Genomic DNA, 23,929 nt, shown 5'->3' on the forward strand with positions numbered 1-23,929 from the left:
GGTGATATACTTAAAATTTTTGACTCGAAGCCTCTAAGCATCTAACTGGCCCCATCTGACCCTTAAATCGCATTAAATAAATTCATCAATTGTGCTAACCTAGTCGTGGGTGCTATTCTTAAGCAGGTCAAATAACATTTGCTGGGAACTAAAAATAACAAATGGCTGACAAACCGGAAAATAACGAAAAAAAAGCTCAGTTTTTTTTTAATTTAAACTCCATAGTTTCATTTTTTAAACGAGTTCTAGAATTTTCTGTTGCAAAAATTCGATACGAACCGACAAACTCTATAGAATGCGAAGAATGAGGAGAGCTGACCGGCGTTGCCTCTACTCCAGTACCAGTCTGCAAACCCCCCTGCAAGGGTACACTGTCCCACAGCATCCACGAAATTAACCAACCAGAGCATCATGAACACATTATACGCATGGATATAGTTGATCTTGTCTTGCCCCACGTATTTTTGGAAGTAGCAGTTTCCCGTCTAGAAAAACATTATCGGGTTTTTATGTCGTCATTATAAAACTTTATTTTACTTTTTTAATACCCAAATTGGTAATGCCCTAGTCTAAACCTTGACCTTTGGAAAGACCATGCTTGACCAAAAAATGGTAAAGGGTATGAATAGACCATTACGGGCCTAAAAGTTATGAAAAGAATATTGGAGGGGGTTTAGATAGTAAAAAACTATTCCGAAATTGTTTTTGATAGCTGATTTTTTGATAGCTTTTATATGGACGATAAATAATGACGGTTCTATGCTTAAAGATGCTGCTGCCAACAGAAACTTCTGGTTTCAAATTTGCTTTCTTTTTAGTTCCGTTTCAGTTCAACAAACTTGAAGAATAGTTCAAAGGTCTCGTTAATAACCTGCCCAATAATTTTCACAAACTGGATCGCACTATTACAAAAAATTGTGAAAAAAGAACCGAACAAAAACGACGTTGGAGATGTTCGGTATTTTCGGTTTTCCAAGTAAAAAATTGTCGGTATGTTTGGCTTGTTCGGTTTGTTCCGCTTCAAACGTAGAAAATGTAGTTTTTTTAATCTGGGACGTAAGAAAGCTCATTCAGTTTTCTTCGGCTCAGAATTCTTAGGGCAACTGCATATTAGGGATAACTTTTTATACATTTGCTTTGCATATTATGTGTCATATTCTTACACTTTATTCACCCAAACCCACAAGATTCAATGCAAAATTAAGAGTTCGCTTACCGTAGCGACACTGTACGCGGTCCCGTCGTAAGTGAAATTGTCGTATGAGATTGTTGGAGTGCAAGAGTCTCCTGCGTCTGTGTTCTCAGTCGAAGAGTTAGAGCTGTTAGTTCCCACTGCGTAGTCGGCACTGCCCTCGTAGCTGGCGATGAATGCTGTCAGTACCAAGAAGTATGCAACGACTATCAGCTGACACACCCACGGGATCAGAGTTGTGACTAGAGAGCACAACATACTCCGGACAGCTCTGCAGAAAACTCAAGTTATTACATTACATCATATTCATGCCATAGTCCAAACATTTTTACATTTTTCTGAAAAAATGTCGAATTTGTAGGTATTTGCAACTTTTCTCTGCTCAAGGTCTAATTTGCGAATCTTTGCAAACCAAGTTCGTAAGAAACAATAAAGAAAACCCGTTGAAGAACCCAGAGATACTTTATGACATAAGCCACACCACCCGAATGCTTCAAAACCACCTAAGTTAAGTTTCATCAACATTTCTATTGTCGAAAGGCGTCAATGGCGAGCTTGATTCACAATCCTACGTTACTATCTCAATGTCTTGTTTGAGTCAGTTCTGATCCATTACTGGATAATTGAATAACTGGTTAGGATAACAGTTGTTGTAAAATTGAGTTGTTGGACAGTATAATTTGGACAGTTTTGCTCGTATTTTTCATCGACAGACAAAAAAAGTCACGCACGCTTGTAAATTAAGTTTTGTACACAAAAATTGGTTAGCGTAACAAGGTGATCTATTGTGGGTCTAATGTTTCTTTCAGTGATTGCCACAGATTGCTCTGGTTTTCATGTTGCAGATAATTTTGGTTAATTTTGGAAACAGTTGGCATTCGTTGTGTACAGCGTAGTTCGAAATACAATCCAGTGGACTGAAACTTAATAACCCTGATGAGAAACATACTAAATTTTGGTATATCTTGCCATGATCTTGACATGGTACTTGCCATGAAAATATCAATAATCACTGTGAAGTCGGAATCTCAAAGTGACTCTATCAACGTGAAATACTCAAATTTTAAAATCCACCACTGTGTATAGGAAAAATCTGACAATCTAGGATCTGTCAGTGAGTGATAGATACAATACTTTTTGCTGTGAGTTTTAAATGAGCTGACCCGCTAGCTTCACCGATGATAGCGATAGCCAGTCTTATTCGACTGCAGAGGAAACAGGTGAGCAGGAGGATGATTCCCAGGATGGCAGCCAGAGTGATTCCGAGATAGAACCAGGTTCTGTACAGGCTTGTGTAGTAGTCCAAATTGGCCTCCAAGTTGTAGTTGTTGGGGTCCTCAGAAGTGTTCTTATCCGATTTCAACTCAGTGTATTTCAAGTAGCAGTAGAAAATACCTAAAACAGGGAAATCTGTAAAACCTCCTTACTTCTTAAACCATAAACTAAGACCTTACACTAAAAAAATACATTAAGTTGAACTAAATAATACCCTAATTGATAATACCCAGAATTTTCCACATTTTTGAATTCGAGCTAAAAGTTAACTCAGTTAGAGCAACTGTCAAGAACTGAGAATGCGAGAAGCTGACGACAGTGTTACGCTCAGCTAAAAACTTGTAATGCTCATTTTTGAATGCAACATTTTTGCCCGCACTTGAAGCTGAAAAAAATTGTGAATCTTAACAACGTTAAGACGCTGTTGTCTAATTTAAGACGTTATTACCTATGTTAAGACGTTGTTGCCTACGCTAAGACTATGTTGCCTGTGTTAAGAAATTGTACCTATTCTAAGAAGCTACATGTGCCGAGAGGTTGCCTTTGTTAACAAAATACATTACCTGCGACAAGCGCCACGTGGACGATCAGTAGGAGTGAGTAGATGACGATTTTAGCAATGTATCCCATGACAATGATGGTGAGAATTATGACGAAACAGGAGATTACCATGAACACAACCATCATCACCCAGCAGTCCACCAAGTCATCCAAGATCTGCATCGCATAACTCTGTCCCGCGTAGTACACTGCCACCACTCTGAATAAGAGTATAATTTAAATTTGAACACTGGTGGCCACATACAAGGATCATTTATGATGTAATCTTAACGTATTTCAAGGATCGATCGTTACATGCCGATGATATCATATGCGATCTTTGTTATATCTTGTTATACTTGCACATCTCAAAAGTTTATCAAGCAAATCCATTCCACAATACTAAGGCTTCTTATCAATAAATTGAAAGCTAGGTGGTGGGACACCGTGATAGTAGTAGTCAACAATGCTTATAGTTCCGATATTTTTATTCGAAAATGAGGGTATATTGTAACGGCTGCTCTCCCACAATTGACAAGGAAAGCTTTACACCAACCAGTTCGTTTTAGCGGTTTAAAATCTGTCCTGATATTTTGTTTTTGAAGTTCGCTTTAGTAACTGTATATCCGCTATGTTCTTACCGTTGCATTACAAATTCAGTTCGTAACTATTGGCTAAATTTAGTTTTTTCAACTATCAATTTGAACTGGATTGCTGCAGATCACACAATACGGGATCTCTTTATGTATACCAGTTCAATCCGATAGAAAAAACAAATCGAAGCCAAAGATATATGTCTAAGACCAGTTTGTGCAGAAATATTTATATTTAAACTTAAGTTGGCTTTTGCTGTTTGTTCCCACAAGTTGAGAATACCAGAAGTTGGGGTTGTAACAAATGATTTTCAGCTCCAATAATTCGTTGATACAAGACACAGTAACAGAATTTACGGCTCAAGAATAATGTTTTGAATACAAGACACATTAACAATTTACTGCTCAGGAATATTTCTAGTTCAAGACATAGTAACACTTTATTTACTGCTCAAGACAATTTGTTTTGCATATTATGCTGAGTTATACTTTCAGCCGTTTCTGCGGCTGCTACGTTGAGTTCTGTGTGTTGCTTTTTTGTTATTTCCCCATTTTTCTCTTTTTTATCACGTGACAAACTGTAACTAGAACTAGAACTATAACTATTAAATGACTAGGACAACAGAAAGTGTTTTGTTTCTATTTTCCCGCCTACGCAAGCTTAGCGAGTTCAACTCCAACATCGTCGGCTCTGTTTTCCTTCGTGAAAACATCTTCGTCCATTGATAGTACTAGAGCGAGCTTCACCACAGGCCTCTTGTAGACTCCGTGTTTTGTTTGAATCGTTGCTGATCGAACTGTGCGGTCAGAACCCTCCATAGTTTGTTACTCGACCGAGTTTGTAATATCCTCGTTTGTCACTGTCTTCGACAACCAAACCAGATCACTCTTGTTCATAATTCTGTTTGGTTCACAATTCCATTTTTGTCGATTGTTCAATGTTGGCAGATACTCTTTTCTGAATCTGTCCCATATGAGATCGGAGTACGCTTGTGTTTGTCGGAAGAACTTTCTATGATTAACAAACTCTTCTGCGCATGGTAGGTAAGTTAAACATTTTTGTTGCCAAGCAGGAAGGGGTTTGGAGTAATAGAATCCAAATCATTTATATCCGAACTGACTGGTGTAAAGGGTCTTGCATTCAACGTCTGCTCAACCAGACACATTGTTGTTGAAAGAACATCTTCCGAAATTGATCGGTTCCCAACACTGCGTACATTGCTTTCTTGCAACTTCTGACCAGTCTTTCCCACACTCCTCCAAATTGAGGTGCGGCAGGCGGGTTGAACTTCCATCTGACTCCTTGTTGAACCAAATGTTCTTCAATTCTTTCTTTGATCCATGCTGCGACACACTCTTTGAACTCCCGGTCTGCTCCAACGAAGTTTGTCCCGTTGTCACTGATCATTTTTATGGGTTTACCTTTTCGAGCTATGGACCGCATAATTGCATTTAGACAACTGTCAGTGTCCAACTTTGGAACTCTCTATATGTACGGCTCGTACTGTTAGAAATGTGAACAAACAACACCATCGTTTTTCATTTCTGCGCCCAATTTAAACTTTAAATGGGCCAAAGTACTCTACTCCAACATTTGCGAAAGCGGTTGAAGCATCAAGCCTTTTGTCGGTAGCTCGGCCATCACTGGAGTCATTGTTTGTGCTCTGCCTCTTCGGCAGGTGATGCATTTGTTCTTTATTGAACTCAAGGCGTTCCTTACGCCAATAATCCAGAATCGTTGCTGAACTATGTTTTTAACATGCTCAGTCCCTTCATGGGAATTGTTCTTGTGCTCGTTACGCAAGAATAAATCCACAACATGGTGTTTCTAATAAAACAATATTGGATGCTTTGCGTTGAAGTCCATTTGGCTTTTGCCTATTCCGCCTTTGGCGCGAAAAAGGCTCCTTTGGTCAATGAAAGGCGAAAACTGTAATATTTTGCTACTCTTTGTGATTTTTTTTTCAGCTTTTAGAGATTTCATTTCTTCAGCGAATTGTTCTTGCTGTAATAATCTGAAGATAATTGCCTTGGCATCTTCATTCTCTTCAATGCCAATCGTCTTCGTTGCTGGTTTCTTTTTCCTCAATGCTCGTTGCACGTACGCCATTGTATATACAAGTCTATTTAATTTGCTGAATCGTCCTCACTGAACAGTTGGTTTCTTTTCTTCGGCCTGCGTTATGAAGGTTGACGTAGGTATGTTGGCTTCATCCGCAGCAAAGACCAGGTTGCCCTGCTCAGGCCACTCGCTTTCTGGTTGCTTCAACCAGGCCAGCCCAGTAAGCCAATCGCTTCTCCTGAGTTCAGCAACATTAATGGCTCTGGTGCCAATGTCTGCTGGGTTGTGAATTCCGCTCACATGTTTCCACTGTGAAACATCAGTTGTATCCTGTATCTCAGCCACACGGTTGGCCACAAACAATTGTTGTTTGCGGTGAGAGCCGTGTATCCACTGCAATACTGTTGTTGAGTCTGACCCAAAACTACAACTATATATCTTAATTTCATGTTCCTTGACTATCTGTTCCTTCAACCTCACTGCCATGACTGCCTCTTGTAATTCCAGTCGCGGTAATGAAAGATGCCTCATCGGCGCCACTCTCCATTTCCCAATGACAAATGATAAGTCAGCTGAGTATTCTTTTGGTTGTGAACGCAGATAGGCCACTGCACATATCGTGTCTTCGGATGCGTCAGCAAACACATGAAGTTCGGTTTTATACCTCTCTCTGTTGAAGTACTTTCTATCGATGCTTGTTTCAGCTACAATTGAAAGCTGTTCCTTCCATTTCAGGTACTCTTCTTCTTTACCAGGCTCCACTACGCTATCCCAATGCTGTCCAATCTTATTCAAAATGCCTTTCAGAAGTCGTTTCATGTGAACACTGAACGAAGCAAACAATCCGATCGGGTCGAAAACTGATGATACAAGTGATAGAATTTTCCTCTGAGTTATAAGTTTTTCAACTTCTTTGTTCGTACCTCTGTACACTTGAAGACTATCGTTAGTAAGAGTCCATTAAAGTCCTAGCACTGAGGACCATTCCGTTTTAGGTTCCACTTCAACTTGCTTCGTGTTGCTGATTGAGTTCAAGTCTTCTGCGATTGTTTCGGTAACTGCATCATTGTTGCTGATCCACTTCTTCAGTACAAATCAATGTTGTGAGAGAAGAGATTGTAGTTGATTGAAGACTTCAATTGCTTCTTCCGGGGTTTCTACCGATTTGATGAAATCGTCCATGTAGAAGTTGTTTTGTTTTGCCGTTGCTGCAATTGGATACTCCTTTTTGTTGTCCAGATCACTCGCTTGAGAGCATAGTTTGCACAAGTTGGAGAACTTTTGGCTTCAAATACATGACGCTAATATTTGTATATCTGAACAGGTTCGTTTGTTCTTGGACGCCATAAGAACTTCAGGCAACTTCTATCCTGCTCGGGAACTTGCACTTGTAGAAACATTGATTCGATATCAGCTGTCAGGGCTATTAGTCCTTCGTGAAATCTGAAAATTGTTCCATCTAACCCATGTAGTAAATCAGGTCCGAATAGTAGCTTATCGTTCAGGCATGCTTCTTTATACTTTGATGCAGCGTTGCAAACACGGCGGACTTTACCGGGTTTGTTCGGGTTTAGGACTGGATGGTGTGGCAAATACCATTCTTTCCTAAAAGTGCCCTTGATTTCTGATTCGTTTAATACTTTCACGAATCCCTTCTCAACATCTGCATCTATTGACTGCTGATACAAATTTTAAGATTTGGGTCCCTTTGGAACCTTCGCTCCAATGAGTGAAGCTGACACAAGGCTGAGCCGTAGTTGTTTGGTAGGTTCTGCTCTGGTTCACTCCACAGCATTCCCACTTCACACCGCTCGTCTGCAAAGTTTGTCGCACTCTCAAGCATCTTTTGTGCTTGCAGTTCCTTCCTGGACTGATTGACGACGTTTATCTTGGAAGCGTAGGTTTCTATGTCCGACCATGACTGAATATTTTCTGCCATTTTCACATCATTCTTCATTTCTTCAGCGAATTGTTCTTGCTGTAATAATCTGAAGATAATTGCCTTGGCATCTTCATTCTCTTCAATGCCAATCGTCTTCGTTGCTGGTTTCTTTTTCCTCAATGCTCGTTGCACGTACGCCATTGTATATACAAGTCTATTTAATTTGCTGAATCGTCCTCACTGAACAGTTGGTTTCTTTTCTTCGGCCTGCGTTATGAAGGTTGACGTAGGTATGTTCGCTTCATCCGCAGCAAAGACCAGTTTGCCCTGCTCAGGCCACTCGCTTTCTGGTTGCTTCAACCAGGCCAGCCCAGTAAGCCAATCGCTTCTCCTGAGTTCAGCAACATTAATGGCTCTGGTGCCAATGTCTGCTGGGTTGTGAATTCTGCTCACATGTTTCCACTGTGAAACATCAGTTGTATCCTGTATCTCAGCCACACGGTTGGCCGCAAACAATTGTTGTTTGCGGTGAGAGCCGTGTATCCATTGCAATACTGTTGTTGAGTCTGACCCAAAACTACAACTATTTATCTTCATTTCATGTTCCTTGACTATCTGTTCCTTCAACCTCACTGCCATGACTGCCTCTTGTAATTCCAGTCGCGGTAATGAAAGATGCCTCATCGGTGCCACTCTCCATTTCCCAATGACAAATGAAAAGTCAGCTGAGTATTCTTTTGGTTGTGAACGCAGATAGGCCACTGCACACATCGTGTCATCGGATGCGTCAGCAAACACATGAAGTTCGGTTTTATCCCTCTCTCTGTTGAAGTACCTTCTATCGATGCTTGTTTCAGCTACAATTGAAAGCTGTTCCTTCCATTTCAGGTACTCTTCTTCTTTACCAGGCTCCACTACGCTATCCCAATGCTGTCCAATCTTTTTCAAAATGCCTTTCAGAAGTCGTTTCATGTGAACACTGAACGAAGCGAACAATCCGATCGGGTCGAAAACTGATGATACAAGTGATAGAATTTTCCTCTGAGTTATAAGTTTTTCAACTTCTTTGTTCGTACCTCTGTACACTTGAAGACTATCGTTAGTAAGAGTCCATTAAAGTCCTAGCACTGAGGACCATTCCGTTTTAGGTTCCACTTCAACTTGCTTCGTGTTGCTGATTGAGTTCAAGTCTTCTGAGATTGTTTCGGTAACTGCATCATTGTTGCTGATCCACTTCTTCAGTACAAATCAATGTTGTGAGAGAAGAGATTGTAGTTGATTGAAGACTTCAATTGCTTCTTCCGGGGTTTCTACCGATTTTTTGATGAAATCGTCCATGTAGAAGTTGTTTTGTTTTGCCGTTGCTGCAATTGGATACTCCTTTTCGTTGTCCAGATCACTCGCTTGAGAGCATAGTTTGCACAAGTTGGAGAACTTTTGGCTTCAAATACATGACGCTAATATTCGTATATCTGAACAGGTTCGTTTGTTCGTGGACGCCATAAGAACTTCAGGTAACTTCTATCCTGCTCGGGAACTTGCACTTGTAGAAACATTGATTCGATATCAGCTGTCAGGGCTATTAGTCCTTCGTGAAATCTGAAAATTGTTCCATCTAACTCATGTAGTAAATCAGGTCCGAATAGTAGCTTATCGTTCAGGCATGCTTCTTTATACTTTGATGCAGCGTTGCAAACACGGCGGACTTTACCGGGTTTTTTCGGGTTTAGGACTGGATGGTGTGGCAAATACCATTCTTTCCTAAAAGTGCCCTTGATTTCTGATTCGTTTAATACCTTCACGAATCCCTTCTCAACATCTGCATCTATTGACTGCTGATACAAATTTTAAGATTTGGGTCCTTTGGAACCTTCGCTCCAATGAGTGAAGCTGACACAAGGCTGAGCCGTAGTTGTTTGGTAGGTTCTGCTCTGGTTCACTCCACAGCATTCCCACTTCACACCGCTCGTCTGCAAAGTTTGTCGCACTCTCAAGCATCTTTTGTGCTTGCAGTTCCTTCCTGGACTGATTGACGACGTTTATCTTGGAAGCGTAGGTTTCTATGTCCCACCATGACTGAATATTTTCTGCCATTTTCACATCATTCTTCATTTCTTCAGCGAATTGTTCTTGCTGTAATAATCTGAAGATAGTTGCCTTGGCATCTTCATTCTCTTCAATGCCAATCGTCTTCGTTGCTGGTTTCTTTTTCCTCAATGCTCGTTGCACGTACGCCATTGTATTTACAAGTCTATTTAATTTGCTGAATCGTCCTCACTGAACAGTTGGTTTCTTTTCTTCAGCCTGCGTTATGAAGGTTGACGTAGGTATGTTCGCTTCATCCGCAGCAAAGACCAGGTTGCCCTGCTCAGGCCACTCGCTTTCTGGTTGCTTCAACCAGGCCAGCCCAGTCAGCCAATCGCTTCTCCTGAGTTCAGCAACATTAATGGCTCTGGTGCCAATGTCTGCTGGGTTGTGAATTCCGCTCACATGTTTCCACTGTGAAACATCAGTTGTATCCTGTATCTCAGCCACACGGTTGGCCACAAACAATTGTTGTTTGCGGTGAGAGCCGTGTATCCACTGCAATACTGTTGTTGAGTCTGACCCAAAACTACAACTATATATCTTAATTTCATGTTCCTTGACTATCTGTTCCTTCAACCTCACTGCCATGACTGCCTCTTGTAATTCCAGTCGCGGTAATGAAAGATGCCTCATCGGCGCCACTCTCCATTTCCCAATGACAAATGATAAGTCAGCTGAGTATTCTTTTGGTTGTGAACGCAGATAGGCCACTGCACATATCGTGTCTTCGGATGCGTCAGCAAACACATGAAGTTCGGTTTTATACCTCTCTCTGTTGAAGTACTTTCTATCGATGCTTGATTCAGCTACAATTGAAAGCTGTTCCTTCCATTTCAGGTACTCTCCCAATGCTGTCCAATCTTATTCAAAATGCCTTTCAGAAGTCGTTTCATGTGAACACTGAACGAAGCAAACAATCCGATCGGGTCGAAAACTGATGATACAAGTGATAGAATTTTCCTCTGAGTTATAAGTGTTTCAACTTCTTTGTTCGTACCTCTGTACACTTGAAGACTATCGTTAGTAAGAGTCCATTAAAGTCCTAGCACTGAGGACCATTCCGTTTTAGGTTCCACTTCAACTTGCTTCGTGTTGCTGATTGAGTTCAAGTCTTCTGCGATTGTTTCGGTAACTGCATCATTGTTGCTGATCCACTTCTTCAGTACAAATCAATGTTGTGAGAGAAGGGATTGTAGTTGATTGAAGACTTCAATTGCTTCTTCCGGGGTTTCTACCGATTTGATGAAATCGTCCATGTAGAAGTTGTTTTGTTTTGCCGTTGCTGCAATTGGATACTCCTTTTCGTTGTCCAGATCACTCGCGTGAGAGCTTAGTTTGCACAAGTTGGAGAACTTTTGGCTTCAAATACATGACGCTAATATTCGTATATCTGAACAGGTTCGTTTGTTCGTGGACGCCATAAGAACTTCAGGTAACTTCTATCCTGCTCGGGAACTTGCACTTGTAGAAACATTGATTCGATATCAGCTGTCAGGGCTATTAGTCCTTCGTGAAATCTGAAAATTGTTCCATCTAACTCATGTAGTAAATCAGGTCCGAATAGTAGCTTATCGTTCAGGCATGCTTCTTTATACTTTGATGCAGCGTTGCAAACACGGCGGACTTTACCGGGTTTGTTCGGGTTTAGGACTGGATGGTGTGGCAAATACCATTCTTCCCTAAAAGTGCCCTTGATTTCTGATTCGTTTAATACTTTCACGAATCCCTTCTCAACATCTGCATCTATTGACTGCTGATACAAATTTTAAGATTTGGGAAATCTTTGCTCTTTGGAGGTTGTACGCATCTTGACCTAAAATGGTGCCAACTTCCAACATATTAAAGCTTCTGTTGGGAAGTAAACTCAAATGGTTGAACATTTGTTTCACTTTGTTGTAGTCATAGTTTGTGTCTCCCAATGAAATTGACGGGTGCACAAACGCCTCAAGCAAGTGCACCTTTGTGTCCCTTTATTTTTAGAGGAACCTTTTCTGTCTTCAGATCTCTTGTTCCATGTATGCCAGCGATGTTGAGCGTTACATCGGTGCCTGCAGCTTGCATCTTCTCCTGAACGCTTTGATCGATGAAAGATACCGTTGATCCACTATCAAGGAAAGCATAAGTATTAAGTCGGATGTGACCCCTCTGTATTGATACAGGAACTATCTGAAGAAACCTTGTATTTTTGTTACTTTGATTTATTGTTGCTGCGCTTACGTTGACTGCGTGACTGCACTCATCCATTTGGTTTTCTGAGTGTAGCAATCGATTGTGCTTTTTGGTACATCCGTCTATACCGCACGCTTTGACTTTGCAATCTTTGATTGCATGTCTTTTTCCCAGACATCCATAGCATAAGCGTTCTTTTCTCACTGCCACGTATCGATCATTCACACACATGCTTTTGAATGACGGACAGTTCAGAATTTTATGAGTGCCATCGGCTAATGGACAGTCATCGCTTTGCGTTTGCTTGGTTTCTTGCAGATTTGAACTTGCACTGAAGTTCGATGTTTTCGAGAATCGTTTTTCTCTATTTGTGGTGCGTCGGTCTTCTTCTTTGCGTTCCCCTTTAACTCTTAAAACCCTTCATGCACGAATGCCATTTGTGATAGGCATCTTTCAAACATGATTAGATCAGGCCAGTCCTCGTCTCTGTCATCGACGTAGAACCACCATTTTTCTTTAGGAACCTGTGGTAGCTTATCAACGGCCATGTACAATGTCGAACTTGATTGCAAATCACCAATATGTTTGTACTCTTTGAGCACGTTCACGAAGTTAGATACAATAACAAAAAAAATAATTAGTCTGGTCGAATCATGAGTTTTCACTTGATTAGCTTTTCGTGGGCTCTCAAGCTGCGCATCTATAATTACATGCGTTCCTCCAAATTTTCTTTCTAAAATGTTCCAGGCAGCACTATAAATTTGTCCAGAATAGCCCATTTCCGAGATTGCAGATTTTGCTTTGCCTGTTAGCAGAGTCTTCAATTGGCTCATTTTCTCTGACTCGGGAATCATGCGTTTATCTACTGTTGCTATGAACCTGCTAGACCACTCAGGCCACTCCAGCGGGTTTCGGTCAAATTTTTTCAACCTCAATTTTGGTAAACTACTGCTTTAACTACTGCTTGAGTGTTGTAGTGCCTTCCAGCTATCGGCGATATATCCTTCTCTTCAACACTTGCTGAGCGTTTGCAAGAGTTTGATACCATGGGTAATGCCTATTCTTATTCCGTTCAGGGTTGACGTCGAAGCGAGCTCTTGGTCGAATTGGTGTTCGCGTGTCGTTCACCGAATTCGCCCACTCCGAGATATCTCTCCCTTTTAGGGTCCAATTGAAAGGTGACTTGTCACTCGCCTTAGTCGATTGAGAACGTAAGTCATCTTTCTACAATGCTGTTCTTTGCAATTGGCGCTCTAGGTCTCGCTCCTTTTCTCAAAGCTGATGTTGCATCTCTAGTTCTTTCATTTGCATTTCCAGCTCCAACCTCTTTCGATCAAATTGTGCTCGTTCGATTTGCAACTGTGTTTCGAATTCAATTTCAAATTTCTTCATTCATTCTTCAACCCGACGATTCACTGAAGATGTTTCGGAAACGTTTTATGTATCCTGGTTGATTCGTGTAACCGTATTCGTAGTTGCATTGCTTGTCTTATCATGGTTTTGCTTAAACTCTGGAATTCCAACGTTTTGTTCTATCTGATGCAAATTATTCGCAGGCGGTTGCTCTTCTTTGGTATGAAGAGTTGACTAGCTTTGCTGGCTTGAAATGTTTGTCTGTCCGTGGGTATACGGTAGCCACTCTGCGTTCAAAATTTGAAAGTAATTTTCTGTCTCGACTTTGCGTTTTAATGAAATATCTGGGTCTCGGAGAGTCTCAGCTTTCTTATTCACGAGTTTTTAAACAATTTCGTCCAATTTCAGTATCTGCTGATAAAGAGTCTTGAGCTTGCTTGGTCGATCTCGATTCTTAATGAGCTCAAAACCTTCTTTTTGTTTCTCTAACCAGTTGTTTCGCAAGTTGTTGATCTGTCTATCCAAAACACTTTGACTCTGTGACGGAGTCACTTCTTGTGTACTTTGGGACTGCAGCTTGAATCTCTACAGCTCCTTCGTTTGTTTGCTTTACTTATGTTTTGCTTTTCAACGTTCTTATTTGCTTCGCCTAATTGGCTTTGCGTTGTTTAACTGCTCGTTGGGTTTTGTTCTCGTTCGTCGATGACTTTGTGTCTTCGACTGTTGGGTTGGACAGCAGTTTATTCCACTGTCCGGTTAGGCGGAGCAATTGTACCGGCTGCTCTCCCACAATTGACAAGGAAAGCTTTACACCGCCCAGTTCGTTTTAGCGGTTCAAAATCTGTCCGAATATTTTGTTTTTGCAGTTCGCTTTAGTAACTGTATATCCGCTATGTTCTTACCGTTGCATTACAAATTCAGTTCGTAAATATTGGCTAATTTTAGTTTTTTCAACTATCAATTTCAACTGGATTGCTAGAGATCACACAATACGGGATCTCTTTATGTATACCAGTTCAATCCGATAGAAAAAACAAATCGAAGCCAAAGATATATGTCTAAGACCTGTTTGTGCAGAAATATTTAAATTTAAACTTAGGTTGGCTTTTGCTGTTTGTACTCACAAGTTGAGAATACCAGAATTTGGGGTTGTAACAAATGATTTTCAGCTCCAATAATTCGTTGATACAAGACACAGTAACAGAATTTACGGCTCAAGAATAATGTTTTGAATACAAGACACAGTAACAATTTACTGCTCAGGAATATTTCTAGTTCAAGACATAGTAACACTTTATTTACTGCTCAAGACAATTTGTTTTGCATATTATGCTGAGTTATACTTTCAGCCGTTTCTGCGGCTGCTACGTTGAGTTCTGTGTGTTGCTTTTTTGTTATTTCCCCATTTTTCTCTTTTTTTATCACGTGACAAACTGTAACTAGAACTAGAACTATAACTATTAAATGACTAGGACAACAGAAAGTGTTTTGTTTCTATTTTCCCGCCTACGCAAGCTTAGCGAGCTCAGCTCCAACATATGTATGTATGTATGCATGTGTGTATGTGTTTATGTGTGTGTATGTGTGTGTATATGAGTGTGTGTGTGTGTGTGTATGTGTTTGTGTGTATGTGTGCGTGCAAAATCGGCATCTTTTTCTGCAAGCAAGAGGAAGCTTCTGTTTACATTTGCACAGCAAAAAGAGAGAAATCATTCCTTAACTTTTGGAAGCTACTTCCATCTACCAATTTTAGTCCGATATAAAAACGGGAACCAATTACTAAATTTGGAAGACAAACTGGGAAGAAGACGCAAACTCTGAAAACTAGAAAATATGTTTTATGTGTGGGAGAGAAAAAGATGGGGTGGAGGGAGAATATGGGGCTAGGGGTATTAGCCGACACACAAATTAGAACAGACAAATTAGAACACACAAATTAGAACAAATTAGGGGTATTAGAACACACGCCAATTGGCCGACAGATTTCATCAAGACGACGTGAAAATGACCGAAATCAGAACTGTATAATTTAAGTAGTGTTATTAGAAGCTTCGACTTAATTATGTTCGGCCTGAATAATTTGTTCGGTTGTGATAGATTCATATCAAGTCCCTCGGGCCACTGAGGCATGGCCAAATTAGTTAGTAGTTATAGCCAAATATTGTTTGTTTTAAAACTAAGGGACGCTGCTTTACCCAATTAATGCGCGGGTAATTATCATGAATAGTGGTTTTCGAGTAGCTATATTTGCTTAAGTGTCGGCTAAAAGGTGTGTCGGCTAATTTGTATGTCGGCCAATTGACCGGCCACGGGAGATTATAGTACTTAACGAGGTACAATTAAGTTAAAATTTATTATAGCTGTGATCTGTAAAATGAGCATATCTATATTTCAGCGATCTTCGTTTATCAAAATTTAGAAAATCTACATCGTCTTGGCGCGTTATCTGTTTTAAATAAATATTTTAATAGTGTTCTAATGTTGCACAGTTGTAACTTCCGAATACATCGATGGGCAGTTTTAATATTAATGAATTTGGCTATTATGGTATTTGTTTTTATCAATCTGTTATGATTTGTTGAAATTTGTGCTTGTTTTTGTAGGCTGGCAAATTAGTCTAGGCAAGGATAGATCCCATTGGCTCCCAATTGCGGCAAAATTGGGTGTGTTTAGTGGTTCAATTCATATATGATTTCAACAAATTTCAAAGCAGCTGCTCTAAAATATTGTAATTGAATTTGTCGTTTTTTGGTTATTTCGTATTGTTTATACCGTCCTGTAACTTCATCTCAGTAGTGACAAGTGTCATAAACTTTACAAAAAGAGTGAAATTTGAAGTTTTTCAATGTTTATGTCAAAGTTAATTGCTAATGATTTTATTTGCTTAGAGACAAATTTTTTCCAAAGATCCAGTTTTTTTTTATTTTTCAACAGTATTTCTTAAATATTTGTGATTTGTAGGTTCTTAGACTCACTATTCAGAAGCTTCAAATTTTTTAATGTGACAAGATTTTTCTTATAATTACTCCAGTTTGAAACCGGTTGGAAAATTTAATATTATGAAACCATTCTTTTTCAAATCAATTAAACAAGTTTTTGGTTTCTGCCTTTATACAATGTTATTTTTTGTTATTTTAGCTAAAATGTATCATATATATGAGAAAAATTTTATTCATGTTATGAAAAAAATAATACATATATGGACCCCATTAATAATAACTGAAAAACAGAGTGCACATTTTTATTCAGAAAAAATGAAATCCATATTTTTGTATAATTTTGCAAATCGTTGCATAAAATGTCAACTCTAACGCCACCATATACAATAGGCTTCATTTGAATGAAGTTTTTGGAAACAAAACCTTAGGAGCTTTTGAAAATAAAAAAACATATACAAACAATTATTTGAGAAAAACACGAAAAATATTCTTATCAATTTAATAAATTTTTTTACACTGATGTTATTTTTGATTAAATAACTTTCCAACTGATGCTACCTAGGCAGTGCTCAGAAGTCTCCTTTGTTAATTGAAAAAAGCAACAGAAGGCTTCCTTTTGTTATAATTAAAATAAAGTGAAGTTGTTTTTAAGAAAGAAAAATGTGAAAAACGTTTTTTTTCTGATTTTCTGACAAAACGCATTGAAACAGTTTTTGAAATAAACTCAGAAAAAGGTATTTTAGTTTAGAGGACTATATCCATGGGGTTTCTTAACAAGGATAGGAAACAAAAAAAACAAATTTCCGAAGATTAAGTACGATAGCATTATTTTTTTACAACAATTTAATTTTAACTGACCAGAAAAATAAAGTTGTATAATTGATTCCGAAAATAACGCATATAACAGAAGATAGATCAATAACATGACACAAAATATTTGTTTTGAAAAACGGAGATATCTCGAGTTGCTCTTTTTAAAACATTTGTTTCGAATAAAAACTGAAATTAGTATTTCATTTTTTAAAGGTTTGAGAACACGTTGATCAAAGTTGTGCAGAATATAAACCTAATATAGCTTGACAAGATGCGCTACTTGTTCAAGGTATACTTGGTTAAAGATATGAAGCCCCGAAGAGGAAAAAGAAAAAAACGCGAGAACCGGTTATAGGAGATGCTACGAGAGCTTAAGAGTTGTTTATGTAAGGGTCAAAAAGCCAGGCTGCATGCATGTAAGAGGTACGGGTTAAAAAATAGTACTGATACAATTTCACAGTAATTGCGATTGTTTAGAGCCCTTACATAATTCCTTCGATATTTGTTTCAATTGAAATTTTATAGGTTGGTGTCTTCCTTTTAGAGTATTTGAGAAACAACCTAAAAACGAGCAAAAAGATAAAATCTAGACATCATATTCAACTCTAATTCCGGTTTTTTCCCTCACAATTGAAAAACGGAGTGCACATTTTTATTCAGAAAAATATGAAATCTATATCTTTGTAGAATTTTGCAAACCGTTGCGTAAAAAGTCAACTCTAACACCACCATATACAATTGGTATCATTTGAACGAAATTTTGAAAATTAAACCTTAGAAGTTTTTCAAAACAAAAAACACATACAAACAATTATTTGAGAAATACACGGAAAGTATTCTTAACATTTTAATAAACTTCTTTCAAACTGATGTTAATTTGGATTAATTAACTTTCCAACTGATGCTATCTAGGCAGTGCTCAGAAGTCTTTTTTGTTAATTAAAAAAAGCAACAGAAAACTGTGAAAAGCGTGAAAAGCGGGTTTTTTTCTGGTTTTCTGAAAAAAAAACGCATCGAAACAATTTTTGAATTAAACTCAAAAAAGGGTATTTTACTTTTGAGGACTATATCTATGGTATTCTTAACAAGGATAGAAGACAAGGAACACAATTTTTTGAAGAACAAGTACGATAGCATTATTTTTTTAAGAACATTTAATTTTTAACTTAACAGAAAAATAAAGTTGTATTATTGATTCCAAAAATAACGCATATAACAGAAGAGAAATCAATAATATGACACAAATATTTCGGTTAGAAAAATGGAGATATCTCGAGTTGCTCTTTATTAAATCATTTGTTTCGAGCAAAGTCTGAAATTAGTATCTCATTTTTTAGAGGTTTGAGAACACGTTGATCAAAGTTGTGCAGAATATAATCCTAATATAGCTTGACAAGATGCTCTACTTGTTCAACGTATTCTTGGTTAAAGATATGAAGCCTCGAAGGGGACAAGACAAAACGCGAGAACCGGTTATAGGAGATGCTACGAGAGCTTAAGACCAGTTTGTGTAAAGGTCAGCAAGCTAGGCTTGCATGTAAAAGATCCGGGCTCAAATATAGTACTGGTCCATTTTCACAGTAGTTGCGCCTGTTTAGGGCCCTTTCATAAATCCTTTGATATTTGTTTCAATTGAAATTTTATCACTTGGTGCTTTTCAGAATACTTGAGTAACAACTTAAAAACAAGCAGAAAGATAAAAACTAGACATCACATTCAACTCTAACTCAATTTTTGATCCTTTTGCTCTATTTTAACAATTATTTTACTGAGAAAAGTTTCCGGACAAGTCCCTGATTTATTTTAGTTTCGGATTTTTAGTCCCTGAGTTTTAGTAAAGCTTGATATTGAGATGAGAAAAGGGGTTTAGAAAAAAAAATTGGACAAATCCACTTTATTTTCTTTAGCTTCTGTGATTTCTCAAGCACGAAATACAGATATTGGAGCTCCATTATTTTTTGTCCCAGTGTGACAAATTTTGGAGTTTTTAACATTAAGTTTGCGTTTGCACATTGCTGCGTAATCTTGGGGACCTCTTTAAGCTTAAAGAGGTTCCGAAGATTTCAACCTAGTCTTTTTGTTGAATAAAATCATAATCAGAATTGCTCCGAAGTAATCATTGGATCTAAATTTTTTTTATTGATGATGAAAAGCTTTATCTCATAACAAGGAAAATATCTAGCAAACTTGAAACATGTGTACTTTTTAACGAGAATTTTCATAAGAGCTATTTTAATTGATTCAATACTCAGATATCTTTATGGTTGAATCCAACATCGGGACCCAGTTTTCTAGGCATAATAGCCCCAAGACTTTGCTCAGGTGAGTATATGATCAGCTTGGGCACTACTTAAGTAAATTCTCATTGAATATTGACTTACTCTCCGACAACTTTCATGATTGATCCGGTGATTGTGCTGACAGCTCCGGTTGCCTCCAGTGGACCAAGGGGATAGGAGCTGCCATTGCTGGCCACAAAGTTATAAGAGGCAGTCGCCGCATCAATTACGTCAAACAGAATGCTTGGTAGACATCGACCCAGAACTAAAAGGAGATAAATAGGAGTAGCTGCGGGATTGTGATGTAGTGGTTATACAGACAAAGAGCTATAAACAATATATTAAGAGTTTGAGTGAGAATAACAGGTCCCGTAACGTTATATGTTTAATAAATCTAATTTATATGCAGGTTTATAACTCACCTGATGCGCTACACATGCTATAATTTTCAAATAAAGGCTTGGGAATTTTACAAATGGTCATATATGGCCTCCTAGATATTATACCAAACATCTACAAGACATTTGTCGCTTAAATTATGCTACCACGCGATTACTTAACTTAACACTGGTTGTTTCTATCAGCTTCGACTCCACAATTTTGCAGCATGGAGGTCATTGTATATTAACCTCCATTCCCCCGGACTGATACAATTTTCACATACAATCGAGCTGCAGACTAGTGTACTGTCATGGAAATTTGTGAAAAAAGAGCTGTAAATTAATCGTTTTTCACCACAATACTCAGTATTACTTATTGACAACGTACGGATCATACAAATAAAAAAATTTGATTTATAATCTGAATATCAAACGCAAGAAAATTTACCAAGGTTTTGCAAGTAAATTTTTCATTAATGCATCTCACCTAGAATCAAACTAAAAGCACTTTATATTAGCTGCAATTCTAGGTAAAACTATCTAAATGCTACCTAGATTTTGCTCTTATACCCTCTTGGATTAACTCTTATGAAAAAAAGATTTCTAGGCAATTCAAGTTTTCAGGTTGGAATTACTTTGAAACAATCTAATTAACCAACTAAAATATCTACATATTAATCAGATTTTTTAAGTGTCTTATTAGGTTAAAAAGTTTACACCTAAAAACAATCCTGAAAAACAGTCAGAAACTAAGAGGACTTTTGTGTAGTAAACGCTTTTTTTAATTCGTCAATCTACTGATTTTATACACCATGTTTATGCCATTGACTCTAGCAACTGCAACCTATATTTTTATTGTCGTAATTATTGAAGTTTTCCAGTGTTTTTTAGTCAGTCAGTCATGTGGAGTCAGACAAGTCTACTTCGCGCATAGAAAAAAGCAACTGTCTCTATAAAATTCTTAAGTTTGTGAAGAGAGCCCATTGGGCCTGTCTCAGCATCAATTTCTAGTGGATTATTTTGCAGATTTTGTTTCCTAAACTTTTGCTTACTTGCAAACGTTTCAGGTAAATTTACCTAGACATTTTTTAAAGTGCAGGTTTTATCGGGCAACTCATCATAACTTTAAGTTCAGTTCAACGTTTGTTGAAGATGTTGAAGAAATGGAAAGTATTTATCATATCTAAATAATTTCCTGTCATCCAATGAGAAATGACAAGCAACATAACATTTGAAGATCACTCTCTGCTCGTCCAATGATAGAGTAGATTGTAAAAAAGTGCAATTGCAATCTGATCTGTCGGCAGGTCCATTTAAGAGGAACTACACAGGGACGGATTTACGTTCTTGCTTGTAGTACCGCAAAATGGACAGTAATTGGACGCAAAGGATGCTAACTTGAAACTATTGTTTAGACTTTTTTGGAAGATCTGAATTTTTGTATATAAGTGACCTGACTGTCTTGAATAACCAAGTTGATTATTTGATTAATTGGTGCTTAATAGATTGAACTAAAATAAATACTATCAAATTGACAGAGAACATGTAAATATTTACCTAACTGTTTGTTTGGTTATATTTCCTGAAATTACATGTGTCCAATCCGAAAAAAGTTTAAAGCATTATAAAAAAATCTTTGTTTGAAATCACAATAATTGAAAGCTGTTATTAGGAGATAATCATCCAGAAGATGCCTGCATGACACCAAAGTTAATTGAAAACTTTTGATTGAGATTGCGAACGGGCAATGCAAAATCAATGAGACTATATATATATATATATATATATATATATATATATATATATATATATATATATATATATATATGAACGGAGCTGTTTGCGAAGCAGTAGTAAGGAATTAGAATGGAATGTATTTATTGAATTCTCTGACTGTATCTTACGTGATTCCTCTGCGAAATAGTATGAGGCACAATTTCCATCTGGTCCACCAACTGAGGGCTCGATGAGGAGAGAAACGTTGCTGATCTCACCAGTTCCTGTTCCCTGCAAAACATTAATAAAACTCTCGTTTACTTCATCACAGAAATTGTCTCCCTGAAATTACATCTGAGTGATTATTCAGTTGTAAGACTCTAACAAACAAGGCGGCTCGGTAATGCGCGATGGCACATAAGGTTCCGACCCCGCCCATCCACGATTTTGGCATAATTTTCTACCAAATGAAGAACAGATAGAAAAACCCAAAAATTATTTTTTGCGAATCCCAAAAAAGCCCAAGTCTTTTTCAAAAAATTCTGTATGAACGATAAGATAGCCTCCAAAGCAAACAACTCAGTGGAGTAAAAATTGATGCATTAGATTGCTGTAATATGTCAATATTAAGAAAGCGAGTCAAGACGAACAGCAAAATCAAACAACAACAACAAGAACAACAACAAACATTAATTACATCAAAAAATTTATGTCCCTCTTAAAAACTAAATTTAATAACAAAGTCAACATACCGTCAGATAAACCTAAAACTAAACAAAAATAACTTATAAATCACCAGACAATATATGCGACCAGTCCATAAAAAGGTTTGGTAACAATTATACAAAAAAGAACAAAAACAGTAAAGTAAAAAAAGTAACTTATTTTTTTGAAAGTTAACTTCTAAGTAATAAATACCATTAGGAATCAATTAATTTTACCACAAATTTACGATCACCACTGCTTCTATAGAAGAGCATTAGGACCTGTCCTTATTCATTTTTAAAGCGGCTAAAAAGAACAACAAAGAACAAACAAGATTTCAAATGAAACTTGCCTGAAAACGCTGTCAAAACCGTCAAGCCAAATTTTGACAATCAAAACAAATTTGATTGCGCCTTCTTCAAACAGCTATTATGTAGTACGTGGCCGTTCATTAGTAAGACTAGGTAACAAGTAGACAAAAAAGCGAAGCGCTAAAGTATGTAATACTTTTAATTTTTTTTCGAAACAAAATTATATTCAATGTCATGAAAGGCATTAATTACAAAAAGAGCTGTTTAAATAGGGTCGTTTATTCATGAAAAAGAAGCCCTCGAGACATGTAGTTATCTAGAATATTTCTTGCATCTACAAAAAGAACGTCAAATATGACAAAAATCAAATTAATTTACTTTTTTTTTTGAGAAAAACCGGTGTCGAAGCCAGTAAGGTCATAACAAATTCTTTTAAAAAAAGATTTTGGGACACCAATCCCTTTTATTCCCTTGACACCCATAATGTCATATTTGACCTGTAATTAACTAACGAGATTAGGTAACAAAAAGAAACATAAAAAGAACAAAATTGCGAAGTTAAAAAGTTTTTTTTTAATTTTGGAAAACGATTTATTTCAAACTCATGAAAGCCATCAGCTATCTACTAATATCAGAATATCGGTTCCTCTATTTTTCCATGAAAAGCCAATGAAAGCTATCACTATACAGGAAATTTCAAACGACGGAAACGACAAAGTATAAATGACAGTTAGAGACAAAATTAAAAAATTCAATTGATTTCTTCAAGAAAGAGGCGTCGAGGCCGTTAAAACGATGATGTATATCTTGAAAAATTTTAATATGTTCAATTGTGCCTTATTCTGAATGCTAATAAGGTTACATGAGAACTGTCAATAATTTGATAATGTAACAAAATTAGAAAACGTGAAAAACTGGCAAATATCAAAACAAACAAAAATCTGAAATCTTGTAGTATCAAAGCCAGAAAACAAAAACTTCAGGCTTAAAACTGCATCCGAGAACAAATTTTAAATCAGTAGAAAGAAGAATCAGTCTTTCTTTGCTCACACTAAGCTGGAAGTTGAACAAATTAAGAAAAAAATAGAGGAAAATTTAATTAAGCCATAATTTATTGAAAAGTCAATTATTTTTAAAAAAAGAAACGACCATAAACTTTCAATTAAAAAACTAAATGCATTAGCTTGGAGCTGTTTAGCAAGCAAATTGGTTGTACTTATCACTCCTGAGCTTTGATTTGATATGTTCTGTTCTTTATTATTAAAAAAAGTCTTTTTTTTTAAAAAAAAAAGACGGACTGACTACAACCCAATTTTTTTGGATTGTAACTGTCCAAGAATGGCCCAAAACTAGCCCTGCTAATACTTATTGTCCGTTAGGAACAATTGATTTTTCGAATGTTGTAGATATAGATAATTTGTTAGTTGAAAACTCAAAATAAATTCTGCATTTTTGATAATCAACGAGTAAAGTTAGCCAAAAAACGGCAAAGTTTTCACTACAGTGCACTCTCTGCGGATTCTGAAGTAGAAATAGCCCCCCTCTGGGTCTACAAAGATTGTATGAGTGTTGTTTGGGGATGTACTGTCGGCAAATTTAATCAGAGTGGACTAAAGTAGCTTATTTCGTGCT

General features: G+C 37.4%; 1 protein-coding gene across 1 annotated transcript in view; it reads right to left on the minus strand.

Annotated features, from left to right (window-relative positions):
• Positions 1-23,929, minus strand: part of LOC142334683 (choline transporter-like protein 2) — a 59,313-nt gene that overhangs the window by 23,318 nt on the left and 12,066 nt on the right. Inside the window, exons 7-12 of the mRNA XM_075382912.1 lie at positions 21,470-21,572; positions 19,288-19,450; positions 3,031-3,227; positions 2,356-2,587; positions 1,217-1,463; positions 280-485 (exon numbers count right to left, since the gene is read on the minus strand). Coding sequence (XP_075239027.1) covers positions 280-485; positions 1,217-1,463; positions 2,356-2,587; positions 3,031-3,227; positions 19,288-19,450; positions 21,470-21,572 — 1,148 coding nt within the window. The remainder of the gene's footprint in view (positions 1-279; positions 486-1,216; positions 1,464-2,355; positions 2,588-3,030; positions 3,228-19,287; positions 19,451-21,469; positions 21,573-23,929) is intronic.

This window comes from Convolutriloba macropyga, chromosome 2, assembly GCF_964194025.1.
Source record: "Convolutriloba macropyga chromosome 2, txConMacr16.3, whole genome shotgun sequence".
Lineage (NCBI taxonomy): Eukaryota > Metazoa > Xenacoelomorpha > Acoela > Convolutidae > Convolutriloba > Convolutriloba macropyga.